Here is a 27,595-nt window from a genome sequence, read left to right on the forward strand (position 1 = left end):
AGAGTGTAGAAGACTCTTATTTACATCGGCACAAGGGGGCGCCAACAAACCAATTTGACCAAACAAACATTTCTGAGCTAATAATACCTTATGTCTTATTATCTCAGAATGTTTGTTTGGTCAAATTGGTTTGTTGGTGCCCCCTAGTTACCGTTAAATGTGGCTCGGTACTGTTAATCGGATTCGGTAGGGCTGTGCCCCAAAGGTGGCTGCCTATGACGCCTAATGGATTGACCGGCCCTGGTTATAGATATGTAGATTTAATACAGATATGTTAGCGGGTTGAAAGTGTTTGTACTGCTGTAACAAGAAGTTCGAAATTAATATTTAAACTGATGAACTGCTTCCAGTCTAGAACGTCTGTCCTGGTTAGTATGTTCCTGAGACATGATTTGTCCTTAGTAAAAATGCTCACATCATTAAAAAAAAAAAGTCTGGTTTCTGTAAATGAGAGAAACAGGTCAACTTTTAAAACGGAGATATAATGTTACATTTTTTCAACAATTTGTCTGTTAGTTTACAGAGAACATTAACAACTGACAACATAATAAACACTGAGTTGTTTTCTCATGGTTTTATTTGCTTTACATAATGCAAGAACAATGATATGATAAAGGAGGACGGGACGGCCAACCAATCATGGGGTACGTGTGGATAAGATAGTGAATGTGTGCTGAGCACACCCTTCAGTCATGCAATCAGGAATGTTCCTTGTCCCAAACCTCTTATGGAGTCATAGACTACTGATTGACGTAAAACCAAGAATTCATATAAGACAGATCCTCAGTGAAGCCTAAACCTTTAAAGAGCCTGTAGGACAACTGGTTCTCCTCCTCAACGAAGCAGTACACTGGATAGCCCTCTGAATGCAGTTTCTTTGCCAATATGGTGATCAGGGCTTTGGCGTAGCCTTTCCGTCTGTGCTTTGCGAGTGTGTACAGAACTCCCATCGCACAGTTAGAATAGGTCAATAGCCATGACACCGGCCGACCCTCTGAGTCAAGTACACAACATGAAGGGTAATTCAAGATCATGCACCTGACCAGGGGCTCAGTGAATTCACCCATGCCGAACTTCCATGTGCTGTTGATCAGAGCAACATGAGACTCCTTGACTGATGAGACTCGAATAGATAACCTGTAGAGGTTGAAGGAGAGTTTGGGTTTACTTTATATTTGATTAACTACTGCTATATATAAACCACTGCACTGCTGACTTCTCAACTCTAATTGGTTAGAAGGTGGTGATTTAGTTTATATGACATCAGGCTCAGACAGTAGTGCTGGCTGTACGGCAAATCACAGCGTTATCTTAATGTGCTGCTTCCAATAGGATATCATTTATAGAGTTATAGCAAATTACAGGGGGCTTATATGGCAGACAGTCCACATAACATAAGACTAATAATAAAGAAAAAACAACATAAGAAAAACATGAAATTGTCGATATGGTGGAATTTTCTGTAAGCAGACAATAATTTAACATTTAAGGAAGGAGTCTCCAGTGTCAGTCAGTGTTAGAGTCCACAATATTAAAGGTTATTATAAACAGATAAAAGGTATGACATTTTGTTCTTTGATAAATAAACATTTTAATCGTTGGCAACTTTCTGTGGTATAAGAGGAATAAAGCACTGCGGGATATACTGTTAGTAGAAAACCAAGTTTGGGTGGTGGCTGGATGATTATTTTCCTAAAACATCCGGTTATGTTTTTTTTATTATAACATACTGTGTTATAAAACAAAAACTCCTTGTTGACCCTATGTGATGTTTCTGAAATCCATAGTCACTAGTCCATACAGTGACTAATTATTGTTAACACACATTTTATCTTGTTCCTCTCAGTGTCACAGCTCAGTCGGATCAGAACTCAAATTCCCAAGATGCAACACTCACTTCTCAAGCACGCATGCGCTCACCATCCCCGGAGTTCTGAGCAGACACACCTGCCATCAATCACACACACACACACGCACACTCGCCGCTAGTACTTAGGGATGTCATTCACCCAGAATCTATGCGAAATATACGTTCAGTCAACTCGTTTCTCTGCGTTACCAAGCCGTTCTAGTTAGTTTGTCTTCTCGTGATCCTCGACACTTGTTTCCGGTTTCGATTACGCTCTCTGCCTGACCCCGTTTGTGTTGTTCGTCCGATCGCTTGACCTTTGCCTGTCTTACGGCTACGTTTCTTGTATTTCCCGATACGACGCTCTACACCTGCCGCCCGCTCCTGCTTCCGTGCCGATTCGAGGTTCGTGACACTCAGGATCAAATTATTCTGAGTAAACAGTAATGGGGAAAAAGAAAGTACACCCTACTTCAATTCAAACAAATAACCTGAAAAAAAGAGAAAACAACAGATTTCATCAATCTGGGAAGGGTTATAAGGCCATCTCCAAACAAGGAGGGTGTACTTTCTTTTTCCCATGTACGTGTGGCCCAAATAAAACAACCTACACAAGGGAATTGAAAGGGAGAATGCTTTTGGTAGCTGTATGATGATTCATCACTGTAGCTTTAAAAAGGGTGTGTTGAAGCAGGTTGAACATTCCAAAGAGCTCTTAGAAATGGTTCAAAGGAGCAGCTGATAATACCAACTGTATAATTTATTTACAGTGTGAAATTCTTTGCAGTGTTTTTACTCTGAATGGATTTTTTTTTTTTTTTTTTTTTAAATTCAGTTACAGTGAAAGTAAATCACTTACCTGTCAGTTGGAAGGTTGGATGGATCCTCCAGGCACATTAAGTGGCTGGTACATATTTTGTTAATTGGTACACCATTGTTCAATGCTACAGCCTTTAACATTTCCTCTTGCTGCAGGTCAATACCTATATGTTATAGATATGTAGATGTAACACAGATATGTTATAGGTTGCAGTGTTAAGGTGTTCCTGGTTGCCAGTGTTTATACTGCTGTAATAAGAAGTTCGAAATTAATACTTAGACTGATGAACTGCTTCCAGTCTAGAACGTCTGTCCTGGTTAGTATGTTCCTGAGACATGATTCGTCCTTAGTAAAAACGATCACATCATTAAAAAAGTCTGGTTTCTGTATGTGAGAGAAACAGGTCAACTATTAAAACTGAGATATATTGTTACATTTTTCCAGCACTTTGTCTGTTATTCCTAACACGGATTATTATACTTTAAGCCCCGATCATTTCCATATTGCAGTCATCTTGTGCAAAATACCTGCTGCGGTTTTGGTTTAACAAGTAGCACACTGAAATCTGGCCACCGGTCCACCAGCACATCTCTGGGGTCAATTTCTGCTCGATTAATTATAGCAACACACCCATACACCTGAAGACATAAAGAGTCATTTTTTTTCTATTAAAAATGTTGCATTTGAACATCTTGTACATTGATGCAATTTTTTTTTTAATTAATCAGTTTTAAGTAAATAAATCTATGCCTGTTTTCTTTATTTTCCTTCCTTTTAAACTGCAAGCCTTTCCCCAAACACGCCTTTCTCTGACACAAAGACTGGTGATCCTGTAATAACAGTCTCTATAGTCGAATGATAAAACACATTTGGCACCATAATAAATACTTAAAAACATATTAATACCAAAGATCAGCGAAGAATATTCTACATAGACAATTATAATGCTGTGTGGTTTACAGACCTCTTGTGACTGGGGAAAGTAATGTCTGAGCGCTTCCTCAGCCTTCTTCAGCTCGTGCTTGCTCAACGCCTTCATGATTCTGCAAAGCCCCTGCTGCTCACAGTCACATATACAATGCTGTTCAACATAAATCAAGTCGAACGTGTTTTGTGACACTCCTGAAGATCAAACATAGTCAGCAAATAATGAGTGATGAGACCAAGGTGGAGAAGTTTCGCCACCATGCACAGCACCATGCTTGGTGAAAACCAAACACATCATATCACCAAGAACAGCTTGTACCAAATGTCAAGCATGGTGGTGGAGGGGTGATGATTTGGGCTTGTTTTGTGGCCACAGGACCTGGGAATCTTGCAAGATAGGACAATGATCCCACGCACACCAGCAAATCGACATCTGAATGTCTAAAGAAGAAAAAAATCAATGTGGTTGAGGTCTGGACTTTGACTTGGCCATTCCAGCACACTGAGATGCTGTGGTGGGATCTTAAGAGAGCTGGGCATAATTGAATGCCCTCAATCATCAATGAATGAAGCAGTGTTGTAGAGAAGAGTGGGCCAGAACTTCTCCAAAACTCCTACAGAAAATATTTACTTCAAGTTATTGTTGCTAAAAGATGTTCTAAATGTTATTGAATTATAGGGTGTACTTTTTCCCCATCTGGTCTGTGAATGTTGGTGTACTTTTAAGAAAAAATGACTACATATTGAAATCTGTGTTGGTTCTTTTTTGTTTTTGTCACTTTAGGTTATTTGTTTGTTTATAGAAGTTAGTGAGGACCACACAATTGTTATTTAGGCTCTGATAACTAAAAACATAGACTTGAAGGAGGGTGTACTTTCTTTTTTCCATGACTGTATAAATGTGCATTGATTCAACACAAAAATATAAGGTAATTTAACTATAAAAGGCAATTTAATCAGCTAAATAAATATAAATGTTTTGAAGAAGCCAATTCAACATAATTTAGTTCTTTTAATATTTATCCTATTTTTATCGTTATTTTTGATTATGAACATCCAATCTAATGTACTTATGTCACTTAAACATTATTTCAATAGCTTATGTGTATACGGGGAATGGAAAATTCATTCTCGGGTGGTTCTCCTGGTGTGGCAGAGGTTCGGCCAGGCTGCCGTAGATCTCTTCGCATTGCGCGAAAACGTGCAATGTCCTCTGTTCTTTTCCCTGGGTGTGGATACGCTGACCCATGTATGACCAGACGTATTATTGTAGTTTCTATCACAACCTTTATGGAGACCCACTAGGGACATCCCTAAAAATAAAATAAAAACTTGTGGCCACGGGTTGGTAACGGGTGGAGAAGAGATCTGTGTGGCCACAATTTAGTAATCAGTGGGAACAAGATCTTTAAGTCATGGGCATTACTTGTCTTCAGCTTTCTTCAGCTCCTCCTTATTCAGCACCTTCATGGGTTTATAAAAAAATCATTTTTAAGTACTGGAGAATTCTGGAGATAACCCACACGGACACGGGGAGAACATGTCAAACTCCAAACTGACAATAACCCGAGCTCAGGGTCAAATCGGGTACCCTGGAGCTGTGAGGCAACGACACTGCCTGCAGAGATAGTATGGCATTTGAATAAGAAAACTGTCAGGAGAATTTTCATCAAATGTTATGATCAGGTGTAAACATACTCAACCTTAAGGGCCACTGTTCTTACATTCGTAATATTGGTACACATTATACTCATTTTTCATGTATATTTATAATAAATATTTTAATAGATTTATTATGCAAAACAGTGTGAAGCACTCAATGGCTTATGTACTAGTGTCTACTTATATTCAAGATTGTAAAATATTAAGCATGAAAAGATCTCATAATTATAGAGTTTTTTAACTTCTAAAAATTGAAATACACCTACAGTAAGTCAGTAATGAGGCAGAGAGAGGATAGAACAAAGCTGTATTGCAGAAACCATACAGATGTTCCAGCCAGGGCTAGGTGCACCAGGAAAACATGCAGTTATGAACAGATCTGACTTCAGCATATTGGTTTGCATATCATTTTATTTGTTATATATGTTTTACAAATATTTTTAACAACTACTCAGATTAGCATGGTCCATTGCGAATTCAAAATAACTGAACGTTGTGATACCAGGTAAAGGTAATGGAATGGTGAGGGAAGCATTTGCATAAAACAGCAAAAACTAAACAAACTAACATGATTAATTAAACTTAATCCAAGCAGCCCTGTAAAACGGATCCATAGTGAAACCTAAACTGGTAAAGAGCCTGTAGGACAACTGGTTCTCCTCTTCAATGAAGCAGTACACTGGGTAGCCCTCTGAATGCAGTTTCTTTGCCAATATGGTGACCAGGGCTTTGGCGTAGCCTTTCCGTCTGTGCTCCGGCATTGTGTACAGCATTCCCATCGCACAGGAAGCATAGGTCAATATCCATGACACTGGCCGACCCTCTGAGTCCAGCACACAACACGAAGGGAAATTCATGATCCTTTCCCTGACGAACCGTTCACTGAATTCACCCATGCCAAACTTCCATGTGCTATTGATCAGAGCAAGGTGAGACTCGTTAAGTGAGGACACTTGTACTGGAAACCTGTGGTAGATCAAGAGGTGGGTTTACCTTGATATTTGGTAACATTTGTACTATTTACTAGGTTCCGTTTCTTTTGAAATAGAAAAACTCATGTAAAAATATTTTTTAAATCTATTCAGTATATATAGTATATATTCCGTTATTGGCTTGATAAGGAAGATGTATGAAAAGAATAAGTACAAAATAAAATTTAAAATGGGTCATTTTTACAAAACACAAACGAATTTAACAGTCATTAAATGAAAACAATGCAATGAAACTTTTGCATTTAAACAACATAGAATCAACAGCTTGTCTATTCCATGAAAGATTTGGCAGGTTAAAATATGGCATGAGTGGCTGTATTATTAACTGTTAACTAAGCATCCTAACGGTAAATCAGTTACCTTTCAGTTGTAAGGTTGGATGGATTTTGCAGTTTCATCATGTAACAGACATGATCTTTTCTCATTGGCACGCTTCTGCTCGCTGCTACAAACTTTAGCATCTCCTCGTGGCACAGATCAATACCTGAACAGATGTTTTGTAAGTTTCAGAGTTAAATTAACTTGCTCAACTGGAAGAGTATATCTAAATTCTTGACAAACTGAAAGCACATCACGGGAGGGAGAACAACATCTCTTTGTTTTGTGTGACACTGATTATTATGATGCTCTTAAAATGGCATAAAGGGAGATCTGAGAAATGAATACTTAGACAGAGGTACTGCTTCCAGTCAATAACGTCCGTCCCGACCAGTATGTTCCTGAGAGTTGTTTCATCCTTAGTAAAAATGCTTATGACTTTAAAAAGGTCTGCTTTCTGTATGTGAGAGAAACAGGTCAATATGAAAAACTAAACCGTAGCTACTTTTTGTTGATATTTTATACTAAAGTTATCTCATGCAATACCTCCTGCCGTTGTGGTCTGATGAGTAGCACATTAAAATCTGGCCACTGGTCCACCAGCACATCTGTGGGATGAGCTTCTACTCGATTAATCATAAAAACACATCCATACACCTAGACACATAAACCATTCCTCTTATAATGTATTCAATATAAAATATCTATAAAAGATCTATATATGTATTTAATTTATGCTCGAAATTATATATTAGATCATAACTCTAAAATTGACCTCTGCGAACAGAAATGATTCATTAACCCTTATGTTCTGTTTTGGTATAAATGAACCACTTTGAATTTCTACTAAAGCTGAAACATGATTGTTAGTGTTAGCTGGGGTAAAACCTCACAATCCTGACCTGTTCTAGCTGTTGTTCAGTTTTCTCTTATGGACATGAGCACCACCAGCATATATTTCACTATATGGTGACTATTTTTTGCTTCCAGATTGGACGTGCTTCATTCAAACCCCTTTTCTCTTAATGTGTCAGTAAACACTCAGTATAAATATCAGAGTGATTTACACACAAAGAAAGGCTTCAGAATACTAGAAAAAGTTTTACTTTGTTTCGGATGGACAAAGAAATCACTGTCTCTTAATTTTTGGCATTCAGTCTTTTCTCTTCTTTAGGTTCAAAACACTGATTTTCACCTGACACTAACAAACATACCCTGCATTTATAGTGCATTAACTGTGTGGTTTACAGACCTGTTGTGACTGGGGAAAGTAATGCCTGAGCACTTCCTCGGCTTTCTTCAGCTCCTCCTTATTCAGCACCTTCATGGCTTTATAAAAATAAAATAAAACACATGCCGACATGTCAGAAATGCAGGTTACTTTTGACGCAGCTTATTTAAGATCATTCAGTGTTTCCAAAGTCCTGCCCACTTTTTTTTTTTTTTTACACTTACTCAGCAGGAGATTTATGGGAATTTTTCATGCCACAGATAGATTACTAGTGTAATACACATGTGGTCACACCTTTTGACATTGGTGGGGATATAAAAGCAGTCCGCAGAGACTTTCCTATTTAAAGCTTTCATTTCAAGCACACATGGATGAACCACACAGTACATCAGCGTCACATTTGTCCCAATACTGAATCTCACTACTAACATATCACCATGTCACTGTTCGACCTCACCTGTGACCCTGCCTCTCCACCTGCCTCTCCTCCTGCTCTGTCAGAGATACTACCTGGCAGGTCTGCTTCTGTCACCTGACCTGACAAAATAACACATTGATGCATGCCACATGAACATTTAAGGCTTAGAATTATTATTATTACCATTATTGCTGACTCCACACATTAGAAATTGAGAAAATATTTTAAATGATTTACACTTTGACTTGTAAAGTAGCTCCTAATGTCCGCTCGAGTGTGTGTGTGTGTGTGTAGTGGGTTTTCTTCTTCTGCGTTGTGTGTGTTGTTAATTAAAGAGATCCCATGCGATGATGCAGTTGTCATGTGATTTATTTTCGGCTTCCAGTTTCTGTATCAAAACAACAGACACCATTAGACACCTCCGACAAAAAGAACCTCTGGTCTAGCCGTGCATCTCATCGCCATGACCTGACGGAAGAGAGAGTGTGTCCGGAAATAACATCAGCTGTGTCCTCACGATTACACATAATGTAACTTGCGTGACTGTGCTTCCTGGACATTTTATACAGATTAAGAAATTTCTTTATTTTTTAAATTAAAAAGGATGAACAAAACTAATAACACATAAAAATAAATATAAATACATAAAGAAACGAAGACACTTAAAATAACACCGAGCAACATATGATACTTATGATCACGTGACCACAGCGCGCGCGCGCACACACACACGTCCTCTCTGTCTGTTTGGTATCGTATCTTTACTGACTATATAACGTACATATAATATAACAAGGTTACTTGCATGTCTGGAAATGTAATGAACTTGAGTGTCTAGTACTTACCAACACATTCCCTCTCAATCAATTTGAAAACTACCGGCGATAAGCATATACAATGCTGCTAATATTACGAAAAGTTTCGCAGAATTAACAGAAGCATACGTGTTGAAGCGAGACGCGTCGTGATTGCGTCATAACAACGAGACTATCTGACTGCAGACTCGAGTCGGACAAATAAATCAGAAAATTCTCAGACTTTCCTTGTGAAACACTAAAATGTGTAAAAAATCAGTTTATGATATAAAAAGTCTACACACCAGTGTTAAAATGACAGGTTTTTGCACTGTAAACTAAAATAACACAAGATAAGTCACGTCAGATATTTCTTCCACCTTTAACATGATATAGCAACCAACAAAATTCAAGTAAAAAAACAAGTAGAAACGTTTTAGGGAAACATGCGCAAACCCTTTTATAATGGGGCATTGTGACTGTGCTCCGAATTAATCAAACACTTTCAAACTCATGTTCAAAAGTAATTATCACACATCTGTCATCAATGTGTAAATGATGTACGGGATCTCATCAAAAGGTGTCGATCAGGAGAGGCGTACAAACGAATTTCCCAGACATGGCTGTAACATGGAACGCCGTGAAGGCCATCAACAAGAAGTAGAGAAAATGTAACATTACCAAGAACAGGATGTCCCTCCAAAATTTACAAAAGGACAAGAAATAAATGTATAAGTGAGGCTGCCAAGGGACCTACAGCAACATTAAAAGAGCTGCAGGAATATGTAGCAAGTACTGGTCACTCCCTGCATGTGTCAACAAGCTCTCATGTTCTTCACGTCTTGGCCGTGGGGTAGGGAAGCTAGACGAAAGCCCTTTCTCATAAAAACAAACAAACATCCAAGCCCACCTAAATCACACCAAACCATGTGGCAAAATGTGTTCTTACAATTTTTTTTTTTGGAAAATAATTAAAATATATGTTTGGTGCAAAAACAAGATTATTATCACCTAACAAATACCACACCCACAGTGAAACATGGTGGTGGCAGCATGCAATCTGGCTGCTTCTCTTCAGCTGAGACAGGGACTGTGTGGGACTGGGAAACCCACATTTATAGAGGTTAAGCTTTATTTTATACACCAACGTCGGAAAAGACAGCTTTTACCAACTAAAACCAACTAGTCATTTCAGACTTCAGCGAGTAACATAAAGGTTAAGTAAGTGAATTGTTACTTACTTCCTCCAGAGTGTAACATTAGCTAAGATTCAACACCATAAATACAGTGAGAGCTGATCAGCAGCATTCCATAATGTTATGATAGCTACAGTTTTAGCTAGACAGCAGGCTGCATGTTTTCAAAAATATTTGAAGCCTAAACTCAAGCAGAGATTTTGTTTTACTTTTTGTGATTGTCTGGTGAAGTCATAGGCCACCGGAATTGATACAATTATATTTCAAAAATTGTGTGGAACTTAGAAGAGCTTCTAAACAGACATTCATGCTGCATCAATATCATCATCTGACCCGTGTGAAATGTGAGCTTAAAATAACTTAAAAATAAAATGAACCTAATAATAAAGAAAAGAAAAGGAAAGCAACCACCAAGAAGACGTTTTTGCTCCAATACCCAGCTTCACTACCATAAGAAACAGGGACGGGTCCATCTTTTTTAGAGCTATCATTATGTGTAATTTACCAAATAATGTTTATTATAAATTTAATTTGCTAATCCAATAGAAAAACAATAACATTTTTTATGTATAATCTAAAAGGCTGGGTTTAGTGTGGAATCTATTTAAATGAGATATCATTCGACTTTTGGTATGGGGTTTCCACAATATGCATATACACGTGTTTAGTTTACAGACAACATTAACAACTGACAACATAATAAACATTGAGTTGTTTTCTCATGGTTTTATTTGCTTTAAATAATGCAAGGACAATGATATGATAAAGGAGGAGTGGACAGCCAACCAGTCATGGGGTACGTGTGGACAAGATAATGAATGTGTGCTGAACACCCCCTTCAATCGTGCAATCATGACAGGAATGTTCCTTGTCCCAAACTACTTATGGAGTCAGAGACAATTGATTGAAGTAAAACCAAGCATTCCTATAAGACAGATCCTCAGTGAAGCCTAAACTTTTTAAGAGCATGTAGGACAACTGGTTCTCCTCCTCAACGAAGCAGTACACTGGATAGCCCTCCGAATGCAGTTTCTTTGCCAATATGGTGGCCAGGGCTTTGGAGTAGCCTTTGCGTCTATGCTCTGGGAGTGTGTACCCCATTCCCATCGCACAGTTAGAATACGTCAATGTCCATGACACCGGCTGACCCTCTGAGTCAAGTACACAACATGAAGGGTAATTTAAGATCATGCTCCTGACCATGGGCTCTGTGAATTCACCCATGCCAAACTTCCATGTGCTATTGATCAGAGCAACATGAGACTCCTTGACTGATGAGACTTGAATAGATAACCTGTAGAGGTTGAAGGAGAGTTTGGGTTTACTTTATGTTTAACTAACTACTACTATATATAAACCACTGCACTGCTGACATCTCAACTCTAATTGGTCAGAAGGTTGTGATTAAATTTATATAATATCAGGCTCAGACAGTAGTGCTGGCTGTACGGCAAATCACAGCGTTATCTTAATGTGCTGGTTCCTATAGGTTATCATTTATAGAGTTATAGCAAATTACAGGGGGCTTTTATGGCAGACAGTCCACATAATATAAGACTAATAATAAATAAAAAAACAACAACAAAAACATGAAATTGTTGATATGGTGGAACTTTCTGTGAGGAAACATTTATTTAAAATTTATGGAAGGAGTCTCCAGTGTCAGTCAGTGTTACAGTCCACAATATTAAAGGTTATTATAAACAGATAAAAGGTATGGCATTCTGATCTTTGATAAATAAACATTTTAATCGTTGGCAACTTTCTGTGGTATAAGAGGAATAAAGCACTGCGGGATGGGCGTGTTGAAGCAGGTTGAACTTTCCAAAGAGCTCTTAGAAACGGTTCAAAGGAGCAGCTGATATTACCAACTGTATAATTTATTTACAGTGTGAAATTCTTTGCAGTGTTTACTCTGAATGGAATTTTTTTTAATTGAGTTACAGTGAGAGTAAATCACTTACTTGTCAGCTGGAAGGTTGGATGGATCCTCCAGGCACATTACATGGCAGGTACTTATTTTGTTCATTGGTACACCATTGTTCAATGCTACAGCATTTAACATTTCCTCATGCTGCAGGTCAATACCTATGTGTTATAGATATGTAGATATAACACAGGTATGTTATAGGTTGCAGTGATAACGCGTTCCATGTTGGCAGTGTATGCACTGCTGTAATAAGAAGTTCGAAATTAATACTTAGACTGATGAACTGCTTCCAGTCTAGGACGTCTGTCCTGGTTAGTATGTTCCTGAGACATGATTCGTCCTTAGTAAAAATGCTCACATCATTAAAAAAGTCTGGTTTCTGTATATGAGAGAAACAGGTCAACTATTAAAACTGAGATATATTGTTACATTTTTCCAGCACTTTGTCTGTTATTCCTAACACGGATTATTATACTTTAAGCCCCAATCATTTCCATATTGAAGTCATCTTGTGCAAAATACTGTCATGGATTTCCCCTGCTCCAGCACTCACTTGACAGCATGCACTTCTATTGTTTCTGTTTTTCTATTGTTTCAACATATTGTGTATGTTTATTGATTCTTGATTCGCCTAGTTTGTGTTGTTTGTAGATCACTTGAACCTCGCCTGTTCTTTGACGACGTTCTTGCTTATTATTTTGGATTTGTCTGCCTGCCTCTCTTAATAAAGCTCAACTGCACTTGCATCCTGCATTACCCTTGCATTTGTAAGAAATACCTGCTGCCATTTTGGTTTAACAAGTACAAGCACACTGAAATCTGGCCACCGGTCCACCAGCACATCTCTGTGGTCAACTTCTGCTCGATTAATAATAGAAACACATCCATACACCTGAAGACATAAAAAGTACAACATCTTACTTTAGCTATTCACGTCTTTTTTCTATTAAATGTTGCATTTGAACACTTTGTAAATTTATGCCTTTTTAAAAAAGAAATCAGTTTTAAGTAAATAAATCTATACCTGTTTTCTGTAGGCTATTTTCCTTCCTTTTAAACTGCAACCCTTTCCCCCTGGGACGTGCAGAAGGGGGGGTTCTGGGGCTTCGAGCCCTTACCCTTTTTCTAAATTATTTAAAAGTGCCCTTCTCAACATTAATTAAGAAACAATTATATTATGTAAAAAGCATTTGAATATAATATATTTATATATATATATATATATATATATATATATATATATATATATATATATATTAGTTATACTATATACATATACTAACTTTCCACTAATATGGTAAATGTCGTCCTGTAGCCTAAGTGATATGGAAAAATTGTGATATAAGATCATTAAAATCTCAATTTATCTTTTTTAAATGAAATTCAGAAGGAAAAAAATCACAAGCTGTGAGACTAAAAAGACAGTTCAGGAAGCAGTGCTGCAGTTTTATGGAAATCAGAGTGCTGCTGCAAAATGTAAATTTAATTGTGAAATTAATAGTTTTACTGACTTTACAATAAGTGACATACAGTGGGTGTGTCACTACAGTTGTGGATGGTAATATATGTAGTAATAGATAAATAGATGTAGGTTTTTTTTTCATTTCATAATGTTTAAATTTTCTTTTAAAGATTCTTTGGATTCATCTCTCCACTAAAAGTTGCGGTGTTGTTTTAATTATTTCTATGAATGTAAAAATAAAATATTGTTAGGTTATATTAGTAGTGTCATTATCATATTCATTCTTGTGACCACACACAGTCTGTTTACAATGTCTACCAGGGTGATAAGAATATGCAGTTAAATTAAAGTTTACAGACCTCTTGTGACTGGGGAAAGTAATGTCTGAGTGTTTCCAAAGCCTTCTTCAGCTCCTGCTTCCTCAACACCTTCATGATTCTGCAAAGCCCCTGCTGCTCACAGTCACATATACAATGCCATTGTGACGTGTTTTGTGACACTCCTAATGTCAAACATAGCAAATTACATCAGAACATGCTCTTACAGAGCCACAGTTGAGGAATAATAAAGGACATTAGACATTGGATGTTTATTAACTTCCTTTCACTTAATTCTGAGAAGAAAGAAGTACTTTTACTAGGACCACATGTAGCTACAAGTAAGCTCTCTGATTACACAGTGACTCTGAATGGCCTACCTATTTCACCATGTGCCACAGTAAAAGACCTTGGTGTGATGACTGACTCCAGTCTTTCATTTGATACTCATGTAGACAGTATTACTATGATAGCCTTATTTCATGTCAGAAATATTGTTAAGATAAGAACTATAATGTCACTACATCATGCAGAAATATTAGTTCATGCTTTCATCACCTCTAGGTTGGATTATTGTAATGCCTTACTGTCTGGATGTTCCAGTAGTAGCATGAACAAGCTTCAGTTAGTCAAGAATGCAACTGCAAGAGTCCTTACTAGAACCACAAAGTATGATCACATCACAGCTATCTTATCCACAATGTATTGGCTCCCAGCAAAATTTCACATTGATTATAAAATACTACTATTGACCTATACAGCACTGAACGGTGTTGCTCCACAGTAGCTAAGTGAACTTTTGGCCTTCTATGATCCGCCACGTCTACTTCGATCAAAAGGTGCAGGCTATTTGTTGGTACCTAGAACAGTGAAGGCTACAGCAGGGGGAAGAGCGTTCTCTTACAAAGCCCCACAGTTATGGAACAGCCTTCCAATTAGTGTTCGGGACTCAGACACAGTATCTGTGTTTAAGTCTAGGCTGAAAACATATTTGTTTACTCAAGCTTTCCATGAATAGACTTTCTTTTACGTAAAGTACACAGTCTTATCCATCAGGGGATAGTAAGCATACCTAATAATCGTTCCCTCTTTTTTACCTACCTCTCCCTCTCTCCTTCTGTCAAGCCACACCTGATTTTATGGAGATGCCAGTGATCCTGACCCTTTCTGCTCTCCGGACCTGCCCGATCCATCCTGATACCCTACTTCTGGATGGAGCCCTCATCAACTGGAGGCTACAGCCTGGATATTGCTGAGGATGGTACAGCTTGGACTGCAATTACCACATGCAGTTTTGCACTCAGGTCTCCTAAACAGTGAAGCAGAACATTTTAACTATATGTGATTTAGTGTGGATTTACTATTAAAAGTGTTCACAATAAGCAAGGCTTCAAAACAGCGAATAACACAAATGGCAGTAAAGCAACAAACTCCCTGTGAACATTTTCTTGGTGTGAACACTCCTGGATAAACCAGGAAAAAACAGGGAACATGGACAAATGTCAATTTCAATTTACATTGTCCCATATCAGGGATGGCTAACGACCTAACCACTGCAGTCAACACCTTGGACCTGGCTGGCCCAGACCTATGCAGAACAAAAAAGACAAGAAGAGGGGGAAATGGCTTTGCACTGGACTGACTCACTCCATACAGTTAAATAAATGTCTGAGTTCTAGTTAAGGAGTCCCAAAAGCCAATATAGATATATATAAAACTGAACTTTAGATTTAAGATTTGATTTTTAGATTATCCAACAAATGTTTTCCAATGAGCAATTGTTTACACCACTTGCCATAAAATTATATATATATATATATATATATATATATATATATATATATATATATATATATATTGTCGCGACGGACCGACAGCCGGCGCACATAATAAGAAAGTCGCTCCTTCCCCGACCGCCGCACCGGCACGAAGCGGACAGCCTCGTGCCAAACACACCATCAGCCGGAAGAACCGTCACGGTGGGGCGGGACCGTCGACGCTACACCGGCCGGCAATTGGGGAGTCCGTCGGGGAAATTCCACCACTCAGGCGACGGCGGAAGAGGATAAAAGGACACGCTTCCGCCCGTGCGAGGAGAACGGCTAAGAGACAGACTTCGTGCGCGCTCTTCAGCAGCATAAAGGCACGCCAACCTTTAGCACACCCGGTACCCCGAGGCGGTGCCGCTGCGCAAAGCCACCGCCCAGAACATTGCCAGGGAGCTGGTACTCCTGTTCAGTCGGGTGGGGATCCCAAAGGACGTGCTGACCGACCAAGGTACGCCTTTTGTGTCTAAACTAATGTCCGATCTGTGTCGACTGTTACAGGTGAAGCACCTTAAGACGTCGGTCTACCACCCGCAAACCGACGGGCTGGTCGAGCGGTTCAACCAGACGCTCAAATGGATGCTGCGCCGGGTGGTGAACGAGGAGGGGAGGAACTGGGACCTCCTCCTCCCCTACGTGCTTTTCGCCGTCCGAGAGTGCCCCCAGGCGTCCACGGGCTTCACCCCCTTTGAGCTCCTGTTCGGACGGCGCCTGCGGGGACTGTTGGACGTCGCCCGCGAAGCCTGGGAGGAGCAACCATCCCCCTTCCGCTCAGTCGTCGAATATGTGCAGGAGATGCAAGCGAGGATCGACCGGGTAGCTCCAATAGTCCGGGAGCACATGCATGCCGCGCAGGAGGAGCAGCGAAGGGTATACAACCACCCAGCGCAGCCCCGAGAATTCCAGCCAGGGGATCGAGTCCTCCTGTTAGTGCCCAGCAGCGCCTGTAAGTTCCTGGCCCGGTGGCAAGGCCCGTATACAGTCCTCGAGCGCCGGGGCCCTGTCAACTACCGCCTGCAACAGCCTGGTAAGCACGTGGAGGAGAAGCTCTACCACGTGAACCTTCTCAAGAAGTGGGTGGAACCGGCCCCGGTAGTGTCGGCATACGCGGCCCGGGACACAGACCATGGCAAGCGTACCTTGGTCGGTTTGGGGGAGGACCTTACCCCCGCCCAGAGACAGGAGCTCACTGAGTTGGTAGACCAATTCTCTGATGTGTTTTCGGCCTCCCCAGGGATGACACAGCTGGTCCACCACGAGATCAAAACTCCTCCCGGCGTAGTGGTGAGACAAAGGCCCTACCGGGTTCCAGAGGCCCGACGCAAAGCCATCGAGGAAGAAATTGGCCGAATGCTGTGGGATCGCATCATAGAGGAGTCCAGCAGCCCCTGGTCCAGCCCCATCGTCGTCGTGCCGAAGCCGGACGGGAGCATGCGGCTTTGCAACGACTTCCGGAAGCTGAACCAGGTATCGGAGTTCGACAGCTATCCCCTCCCCCGAGTGGACAACCTCGTGGAGAGACTGGGGAGGGCCCGGTTCATATCTACCTTGGACCTGACCAAAGGCTACTGGCAAGTTGCGCTAGCGCCGGACGCAAGACCCAAGACGGCCTTTAGCACGGCCACCGGCCACTGGCAGTATCGAGTTCTCCCCTTTGGGCTACACGGGGCACCCGCAACGTTCCAGAGGTTGATGGACATCCTCCTGCGGCCCCACCGCATGTTTGCAGCTGCCTACCTGGACGACGTAGTCATCCACTCCTCCACCTGGGCCGACCACCTGTTTCATCTAGGGGAGGTCCTGAAGGCGCTCCAGGAGGCCGGCCTGACAGCCAACGCCAAGAAATGCCACCTAGGGCTGACTGAGGCCCAGTACCTGGGATACCGCATTGGCCGGGGGATGCTGAAGCCACAGACAAAGAAAATCGAGGCCGTAAAGGACTACCCTCGACCCACATTGAAGAAACAGGTACGTGCCTTCTTGGGGTTGGCGGGGTACTACCGGAGGTTCGTGCCTAACTTCTCTGCTGTAGCTTCCCCCCTCTCAGATCTCACAAAGAAGGGCCAGCCAGACCGGATTAGGTGGTCAGCCGACGCAGAGAGGGCCTTCCAAGCCCTGAAAGGTGCCCTCACCAGTGCGCCCGTACTGCGCAACCCGGACTTTGCCCTCCCATTCACGGTGCACACCGATGCGTCCGAGACCGGGCTTGGCGCCATCCTCTCGCAAACCTTCGACGGAGAAGAACACCCAGTCCTCTATATCAGCCGGAAGTTGTCCCCCGCTGAGAGGAAATACGCAGCCGTCGAGCGAGAGGCCCTGGCAATAAAATGGGCCATCGAGGAGCTGCGGTACTACCTGGCTGGCCGGCACTTCGTCCTCGTAACGGACCACGCCCCCCTACAGTGGATGGCCAAGGCCAAAGACACAAACGCTCGGGTAACCCGCTGGTTCCTCGCCTTACAGGACTTCTCGTATCAGGTTCAGCACCGGGCGGGGGCCCAACATGGTAATGCAGATGGGCTCTCGCAGCGAGACGCACTCTGGGCCCACCACCGAGTGGCAGTAGGCTCAGAGCTGAGGGGGGGGTACTGTCGCGACGGACCGACAGCCGGCGCACATAATAAGAAAGTCGCTCCTTCCCCGACTGCCGCACCGGCACGAAGCGGACAGCCTCGTGCCAAACACACCATCAGCCGGAAGGACCGTCACGGTGGGGCGAGACCGTCGACGCTACACCGGCCGGCGATTGGGGAGTCCGTCGGGGAAATTCCACCACTCAGGCGACGGCGGAAGAGGATAAAAGGACGCGCTTCCGCCTGTGCGAGGAGAACGGCTAAGAGACAGACTCCGTGCGCACTCTTCAGCAGCATAAAGGCACGCCAACCTTTAGCACGACGGTATCCTCTCGCTAATCTCTTTCTCTCACTCTCTCTCTCCTTCTCTCCCCGAAGGTGCGAGTGCGGACGAGACCGCCGGGTGGTGAGATCGCGTTCGACAGTGGATGACAGCACGGGAAACCCACGCACACGTCTCGGGAACCCCGACACGCCCTCAAGAACGTCACAACGCCAGCCACACCCCCACAAAACCCCTCACACTCACACACACTCACCTCCTCACTACCGACAGCTCCCACACAGGCAAATAAAACACCCGTGTTGACTGCAACCTGTCTCTTGTGGGTCGGTGCTCCGCCCTCCCCCGGGCTAATTCCCCTACAATATATATATACACAGTATCTCACAAAAGTGAGTACACCTTCATGTGACAACATTGAAGAAATGGCACTTTGCTACAATGTAAAGTAGTGAGTGTACAGCTTGTATAACAGTGTAAATTTGCTGTCCCCTCAAAATAACTCGGCACACAGTCATTAATGTCTAAACCGCTGGCAACAAAAGTGAGTACACCCCTAAGTGAAAATGTCCAAATTGGGCCCAAAGTGTCAATATATTGTGTGGCCACCATTATTTTCCAGCACTGCCTTAACCCTCTTGGGCATGGAGTTCACCAGAGCTTCACAGGTTGCCACTGGAGTCCTTTTCTACTCCTCCATGAGGACATCACGGAGCTGGTGGATGTTAGAGACCTTGTGCTCCTCCACCTTCCGTTTGAGGATGCCCCACAGATGCTCAATAGGGTTTAGGTCTGGAGACATGCTTGGCCAGTACATCACCTTCACCCTCAGCTTCTTTAGCAAGACAGTGGTCGTCTTGGAGGTGTGTTTGGGGTCGTTGTCATGCTGGAATACTGCATACTGATCATGCTCTGCTTCAGTATGTCACAGTACATGTTGGCATTCATGGTTCCCTCAGTGAACTGTAGCTCCCCGGTGCCGGCAGCACTCATGCAGCCCCAGACCATGACACTCCTCCACCATGCTTGACTGTAGGCAAGACACACTTGTCTTTGTACTCCTCACCTGGTTGCCGCTCCACACGCTTGACACCATCTGAACCAAATAAGTTTATCTTGGTCTCATCAGACCAGAGGGCATGGTTCCAGTAATCCATGTCCTTAGTCTGCTTGTCTTCAGCAAACTGTTTGCGGGCTTTCTTGTGCTTCATCTTTAGAAGAAGCTTCCTTCTGGGACGACAGCCATGCAGACCAATTTGATGCAGTGTGCGGCGTATGGTCTGAGCACTGACAGGCTGACCCCGCACCCCTTCAACCTCATACGTCTATTTCCCAAACACAACCTCTGGATATGATGCTGAGCATGTGCACTCAACTTCTTTGGCTGACCATGGCGAGGCCTGTTCTGAGTGGAACCTGTCCTGTTAAACCTCTATATGGTCTCGGCCACCGTGCTGCAGCTCAGTGTCAGGGTCTTGGCAATCTTCTTATAGCCTAGGCCATCTTTATGTAGAGCAATTCTTTTTTTCAGATCCTCAGAGAATTCTTTGCCGTGAGGTGCCATGTTGAACTTCCAGTGACCAGTATGAGGGAGTGTGAGAGCGATGACACCAAATTTAACACACCTGCTCCCCATTCACAACTGAGACCTTGTAACACTAACAAGTCACATGACACCGGGGAGGGAAAATGGCTAATTGGGCCCAATTTGGACATTTTCACTTAGGGGTGTACTCACTTTTGTTGCCAGCGGTTTAGACATTAATGGCTGTGTGTTCAGTTATTTTGAGGGGACAGCAAATTTGCACTGTTATACAAGCTGTACACTCACTACTTTACATTGTAGCAAAGTGTCATTTCTTCAGTGTTGTCACATGAAAAGATATAATCAAATATTTACAAAAATGTGAGGGGTGTACTCACTTTTGTGAGATACTGTGTGTATATATATATATATATATATATATATATATATATATATATATATATATATATAAAAAAAACATTACGTCATAGTTTGCAGCACTATAAGAATTTAATCGTATTTTTCCTGTTCCCTCTTTCCATTTTATCTGTCCTTTTCCTAATGCATCTATAATGACAGTTTAAAAAAACCCCACACATTTCACTCCTTAATGAGTTCCCAAAACTGATTTTCCCTAACAAACATACCCTGTGTGAAAGTGTGAAACCCTTAAAGGTTCTATGTAGAACCCTACAACAGTGTTTCCCTATCAGATAGGGTGCCAAGCAGAACCTAATGTGGAAGCTAAGAACCCTTAATAATTATACAATACTGCCTATGACGCCTAATGGATTGACCGGCCCTGGTTATAGATATGTAGATTTAATACAGATATGTTAGCAGGTTGAAAGTGTTTGTACTGCTGTAACAAGAAGTTCGAAATTAATATTTAAACTGATGAACTGCTTCCAGTCTAGAACGTCTGTCCTGGTTAGTATGTTCCTGAGACATGATTTGTCCTTAGTAAAAACGCTCACATCATTAAAAAAAAAAAGTCTGGTTTCTGTAAATGAGAGAAACAGGTCAACTTTTAAAACGGAGATATAATGTTACATTTTTTTCAACAATTTGTCTGTTAGTTTACAGAGAACATTAACAACTGACAACATAATAAACATTGAGTTGTTTTCTCATGGTTTTATTTGCTTTACATCATGCAAGAACAATGATATGATAAAGGAGGAGTGGACAGCCAACCAATCATGGGGTACATGTGGATAAGATAATGAATGTGTGCTGAACACACCCTTCAGTCATGCAATCAAGAAAGGAATGTTCCTTGTCCCAAACCTCTTATGGAGTCATAGACTACTGATTGACATAAAACCAAGAATTCCTATAAGATAGATCCTCAGTGAAGCCTAAACCTTTAAAGAGCCTGTAGGACAACTGGTTCTCCTCCTCAACGAAGCAGTACACTGGATAGCCCTCCGAATGCAGTTTCTTTGCCAATATGGTGATCAGTGCTTTGCCGTAGCCTTTCCGTCTGTGCTCTGGGAGTGTGTACAGAACTCCCATCGCACAGTCAGAATAGGTCAATATCCATGAAACCGGCTGACCCTCTGAGTCAAGTACACAACATGAAGGGTAATTCAAGATCATGCTCCTGACCAGGGGCTCAGTGAATTCACCCATGCCAAACTTCCATGTGCTGTTGATCAGAGCAACATGAGACTCCTTGACTGATGAGACTCGAATAGATAACCTGTAGAGGTTGAAGGAGAGTTTGGGTTTACTTTATATTTGACTAACTACTGCTATATATAAACCACTGCACTGCTGACTTCTCAACTCTAATTGGTCAGAAGGTGGTGATTTAGTTTATATGACATCAGGCTCAGACAGTAGTGCTGGCTGTACGGCAAATCACAGCGTTATCTTAATGTGCTGGTTCCAATAGGATATCATTTATAGAGTTATAGCAAATTACAGGGGCTTATATGGCAGACAGTCCACATAATATAAGACTAATAATAAAGAAAAAAACAACATAAGAAAAACATGAAATTGTCGATATGGTGGAATTTTCTGTAAGCAGACAATAATTTAACATTTAAGGAAGGAGTCTCCAGTGTCAGTCAGTGTTAGAGTCCACAATATTAAAGGTTATTATAAACAGATAAAAGGTATGACATTTTGTTCTTTGATAAATAAACATTTTAATCGTTGGCAACTTTCTGTGGTATAAGAGGAATAAAGCACTGTGGGATGTACTGTTAGTAGAAAACCAAGTTCGGGTGGTGGCTGAATGATTTTTTATTATAACATACTGTGTTATAAAACAAAAACTCCTTGTTGATCCTATGTGATGTTTCTGAAATCCATAGTCACTAGTCCATACAGTGACTAATTATTGTTAACACATATTTTATCTTGTTCCTTTCAGGATCAAATTATTCTGAGTAAACAGTAATGGGGAAAAAGAAAGTACACCCTACTTCAATTCAAACAAATAACCTGAGAAAAAAAAAAGAAAACAACAGATTTCATCAATCTGGGAAGGGTTATAAGGCCATCTCCAAACAAGGAGGGTGTACTTTCTTTTTCCCATGTACATGTGGCCCAAATAAAACAACCTACACAAGGGAATTGAAAGGGAGAATGCTTTTGGTAGCTGTATGATGATTCTACACTGTAGCTTATAAAGGGTGTGTTGAAGCAGGTTGAACATTCCAAAGAGCTCTTAGAAATGGTTCAAAGGAGCAGCTGATATTACCAACTGTATAATTTATTTACAGTGTGAAATTCTTTGCAGTGTTTTTACTCTGAATGGATTTTTTTTTTAATTCAGTTACAGTGAGAGTAAATCACTTACTTGTCAACTGGAAGGTTGGATGGATCCTCCAGGCACATTACATGGCAGGTACATATTTTGTTCATTGGTACACCATTGTTCAATGCTACAGCCTTTAACATTTCCTCTTGCTGCAGGTCAATACCTATATGTTATAGATATGTAGATATAACACAGGTATGTTATAGGTTGCAGTGTTAACGCGTTCCATGTTGGCAGTGTTTGCACTGCTGTAATAAGAAGTTCAAAATTAATACTTAGACTGATGAACTGCTTCCAGTCTAGGACGTCTGTCCTGGTTAGTATGTTCCTGAGACATGATTCGTCCTTAGTAAAAGTGCTCACATCATTAAAAAAGTCTGGTTTCTGTATATGAGAGAAACAGGTCAACTATTAAAACTGAGATATATTGTTACATTTTTCCAGCACTTTGTCTGTTATTCCTAACACGGATTATTATACTTTAAGCCCCAATCATTTCCATATTGGAGTCATCTTGTGCAAAATACTGTCATGGATTTCCCCTGCTCCAGCACTCACTTGACAGCATGCACTTCTATTGTTTCTGTTTTTCTATTGTTTCAACATATTGTGTATGTTTATTGATTCTTGATTCGCCTAGTTTGTGTTGTTTGTAGATCACTTGAACCTCGCCTGTTCTTTGACTACATTCTTGCTTATTATTTTGGATTTGTCTGCCTGCCTCTCTTAATAAAGCTCTCAACTGCACTTGCATCCTGCATTACCCTTGCATTTGTAACAAATACCTGCTGCCATTTTGGTTTAACAAGTAGCACACTGAAATCTGGCCACCGGTCCACCAGCACATCTCTGTGGTCAACTTCTGCTCGATTAATAATAGAAACACATCCATACACCTGAAGACATAAAAAGTACAACGTCTTACTTTAGCTATTTACGTCTTTTTTCTATTAAATGTTGCATTTGAACATTTTGTAAATTTATGCCTTTTTAAAAAAGAAATCAGTTTTAAGTAAATAAATCTATACCTGTTTTCTGTAGGCTATTTTCCTTCCTTTTAAACTGCAACCCTTTCCCCCTGGGACGTGCAGAAGGGAGGGCTCTGGGGCTTCGAGCCCTTACCCTTTTTCTAAATTATTTAAAAGTGCCCTTCTCAACATTAATTAATAAAAATTATATTATGTAAAAAGCATTTGAATATAATATATTAATATATATATATATATATATATATATATATATATATATATATATATATATATATATATTAGTTATACTATATACATATACTAACTTTCCACTAATATGGTAAATGTAGTCCTGTAGCCTAAGTGATATGGAAAAATTGTGATATATATCTCAATTTATCTTTTTTAAATGAAATTCAGAAGGAAAAAAAAATCACAAGCTGTGAGACTAAAAAGACAGTTCAGGAAGCAGTGCTGCAGTTTTATGGAAATCAGAGTGCTGCTGCAAAATGTAAATTTAATTGTGAAATTAATATTTTTACTGACTTTACAAAAAGTGACATACAGTGGGTGTGTCACTATAGTTGTGGATGGTAATATATGTAGTAATAGATAAATAGATGTAGGTTTTTTTTTCATTTCATAATGTTTAAAATTTCTTTTAAAGCTTCTTTGGATTCATCTCTCCACTAAAAGTTGCGGTGTTGTTTTAATTATTTCTATGAATGTAAAAATAAAATATTGTTAGGTTATATTAGTAGTGTCATTATCATATTCATTCTTGTGAACACACACAGTCTGTTTACAATGTCTACCAGGGTGATAAGAATATGCAGTTAAATTAAAGTTTACAGACCTCTTGTGACTGGGGAAAGTAATGTCTGAGTGCTTCCAAAGCCTTCTTCAGCTCCTGCTTCCTCAACACCTTCATGATTCTGCAAAGCCCCTGCTGCTCACAGTCACATATACAATGCCATTGTGACGTGTTTTGTGACACTCTTAATGTCAAACATAGCAAATCACATCAGAACATACTCTAACAGAGCCACAGTTGAGGAATAATAAAGGACATTAGACATTGGATGTTGATTAACTTCCTTTCACTTAATTCTGAGAAGAAAGAAGTACTTTTACTAGGACCACATGCAGCTACAAGTAAGCTCTCTGATTACACAGTGACTCTGAATGGCCTACCTATTTCACCATGTGCCGCAGTAAAAGACCTTGGTGTGATGACTGACTCCAGTCTTTCATTTGATACTCATGTAGACAGTATTACTATGATAGTCTTATTTCATGTCAGAAATATTGTTAAGATAAGAACTATAATGTCACTACATGATGCAGAAATATTACTTCATGCTTTCATCACCTCTAGGTTGGATTATTGTAATGCCTTACTGTCTGGATGTTCCATTAGTAGCATAAACAAGCTTCAGTTAGTCAAGAATGCAACTGCAAGAGTCCTTACTAGAACCACAAAGTATGACCACATCACATCTATCTTATCCACAATGTATTGGCTCCCAGCAAAATTTCACATCGATTATAAAATACTACTATTGACCTATACAGCACTGAACGGTGTTGCTCCACAGCAGCTAAGTGAACTTTTGGTCTTCTATGATCCGCCACGTCTACTTCGATCAAAAGGTGCAGGCTATTTGTTGGTACCTCGAATAGTGAAGGCTAGAGCAAGGGGAAGAGCGTTCTCTTACAAAGCCCCACAGTTATGGAACAGCCTTCCAATTAGTGTTCGGGACTCAGACACAGTATCGGTGTTTAAGTCTAGGCTGAAAATATATTTGTTTACTCAAGCTTTCCATGAATAGACTTTCTTTTACGTAAAGTACACAGTCTTATCCATCAGGGGATAGTAAGCATACCTAATAATTGCTCCCTCTTTTTTACCTACCTCTCCCTCTCTCCTTCTGTCAAGCCACACCTGATTTTATGGAGATGCCAGTGATCCTGACCCTTTCTGCTCTCCGGACCTGCCCGATCCATCCTGATGCCCTACTTCTGGATGGAGCCCTCATCAACTGGAGGCTACAGCCTGGAGATTGCTGAGGATGGTACCGCTTGGACTGCAATTACCACATACAGTTTTGCACTCAGGTCTCGTAAAGGTCTTATATATATATATATATATATATAACATTACGTCATAGTTTGCAGCACTATAAGAATTTAATCGTATTTTTCCTGTTCCCTCTTTCCATCTTATCTGTCCTTTTCCTAATGCATCTATAATGACAGTTATAAAAAAAACCCACACATTTAACTCTTTTATGAGTTCCCAAAACACTGATTTTCACTAACAAACATACCCTGCATTTACAATGCATTAACTGTGTGGTTTACAGACCTGTTGTGACTGGGGAAAGTAATGTCTGAGCACTTCTTCAGCTTTCTTCAGCTCTTCCTTATTCAGCACCTTCATGGCTTTATAAAAATGAAATAAAAAACATGCTGACATGTCAGAAACGCAGTCTACTTTCGGCACAGCTTATTTAAGATCATTCGGCGTTTCCCAAGTCCTGCCCACTATTTATTTTTTTTTTTTACACTTACTCAGCAGTAGATTTATGGGAATTTTGTATGCTGCAGATAGCTTACTAGTGTATAATGCACATGTGGTCAAACCTTTTGACATTGTTGGGGATATAAAATCAGTCCGCAGAGACATATGCCTATTCAAAGCTTTCATTTCAAACACACATGGATGAACCACACATGTTAGGTTACATCAGCCTAACATTTGTCCCAATACTGAATCTCACTACTAACATATCACCATGTCACTGTTCAACTTCACCTGTGACCCTGCCTCTCCACCTGCCTCTCCTCCTGCTCTGTCGGAGATATTACCTGGCAGGTCTGCTTCTGTCACCTGACCTGACAAAATAACACATTGATGCATGCCACATGAACATTTATGGCTTAGAATTATTATTATTCCCATTATTGTTGACTCCACACGTTACAAATTGAAAAAATATTTCAAATGATTTACACTTTAACTTGTAAAGTAGCTCCTAATGTCCACTTGTGTGTGTGTGTGTGTGTGTGTGTGTGTGTGTGTGTGTGTGTGTGTGTGGTGGGATTTCTTCTTCTGCTTTGTGTGTGTTGTTAATTAAAGATATCCCACACGATGATGCAGTTGTCATGTGATTTATTTTCGGCTTTCAGTTTCTGTATCAAAACAACAGATACCATTAGACACCTCCGACAAAAAGAACCTCTGGTCTAGCCGTGCATCTCATCGCCATGACCTGACGGGAGAGAGAGTGTGTCCGGAAATAACATCAGCTGTGTCCTCACGATTACACATAATGTAACTTGCGTGACTGTGCTTCCTGGACATTTCATATAGATTAACAAATTTATATATATATTTAAAAATATATAATATAATTATATAAATTATATTATTTTATATTATATATAATATATATATATATTATATAAATTATATATATATATATATATTATATAAATTATATATATATATATATATATATATATATATATATATATATATATATATATATATATATATATATATAAACAGGCTAAACAAATAAATACATAAAGAAATGAAACCAACTTGCATGTCTGGAAATGTGATGAACTTGAGTATCTAGTACTTACCAACACATTCCCTCTCAATCAATTTGAAAACTACCGGCGATAAGCATATACAATGCTGCTAATATTACAAAAAG

General features: G+C 40.4%; 3 protein-coding genes across 10 annotated transcripts; all 3 read right to left on the bottom strand.

The window, feature by feature from the left end:
- On the bottom strand, nt 1–8,547 carry LOC128605242 (glycine N-acyltransferase-like protein 3). Its single transcript, XM_053620482.1, has 8 exons — nt 8,455–8,547; nt 8,257–8,331; nt 7,821–7,897; nt 3,634–3,726; nt 3,197–3,307; nt 2,945–3,053; nt 2,709–2,832; nt 1–1,137 (listed from the first exon to the last, which is right to left on the bottom strand). The coding sequence occupies exons 3-8, from the start codon at nt 7,893–7,895 to the stop codon at nt 741–743; spliced, it is 909 nt and encodes a 302-aa protein (XP_053476457.1). The 5' UTR covers nt 7,896–7,897; nt 8,257–8,331; nt 8,455–8,547; the 3' UTR covers nt 1–740.
- On the bottom strand, nt 5,161–27,533 carry LOC128605243 (glycine N-acyltransferase). Of its 7 annotated transcripts, none has more exons than XM_053620485.1 (7): nt 27,522–27,533; nt 26,236–26,312; nt 24,724–25,954; nt 23,685–23,795; nt 23,175–23,283; nt 22,939–23,062; nt 21,241–21,828 (listed from the first exon to the last, which is right to left on the bottom strand). In XM_053620485.1, the coding sequence occupies exons 3-7, from the start codon at nt 24,796–24,798 to the stop codon at nt 21,432–21,434; spliced, it is 816 nt and encodes a 271-aa protein (XP_053476460.1). In that variant the 5' UTR covers nt 24,799–25,954; nt 26,236–26,312; nt 27,522–27,533; the 3' UTR covers nt 21,241–21,431. The 7 variants fall into 7 exon arrangements, with proteins under 7 accessions (XP_053476458.1, XP_053476460.1, XP_053476461.1 ...); XM_053620486.1 differs by lacking the exon at nt 27,522–27,533 and having other exon boundaries at nt 24,724–24,816; nt 25,813–25,954; nt 26,236–26,369; XM_053620484.1 differs by lacking the exon at nt 27,522–27,533 and having other exon boundaries at nt 24,724–24,816; nt 25,783–25,954; nt 26,236–26,369.
- On the bottom strand, nt 11,073–15,182 carry LOC128605245 (glycine N-acyltransferase-like protein 3). 2 transcript variants are annotated; one of them, XM_053620491.1, is made up of 6 exons: nt 15,018–15,182; nt 13,959–14,051; nt 12,916–13,029; nt 12,408–12,516; nt 12,172–12,295; nt 11,073–11,501 (listed from the first exon to the last, which is right to left on the bottom strand). In XM_053620491.1, exons 2-6 carry the CDS (start codon nt 14,031–14,033, stop codon nt 11,090–11,092), a joined length of 834 nt encoding a protein of 277 aa, XP_053476466.1. In that variant the 5' UTR covers nt 14,034–14,051; nt 15,018–15,182; the 3' UTR covers nt 11,073–11,089. The 2 variants fall into 2 exon arrangements, with proteins under 2 accessions (XP_053476466.1, XP_053476465.1); XM_053620490.1 differs by lacking the exon at nt 15,018–15,182 and having other exon boundaries at nt 13,959–14,208.
- Nucleotides 27,534–27,595: the final 62 nt, after the last annotated feature.

The sequence above is a fragment of the Ictalurus furcatus genome, chromosome 3 (genome assembly GCF_023375685.1).
Source record: "Ictalurus furcatus strain D&B chromosome 3, Billie_1.0, whole genome shotgun sequence".
NCBI lineage: Eukaryota > Metazoa > Chordata > Actinopteri > Siluriformes > Ictaluridae > Ictalurus > Ictalurus furcatus.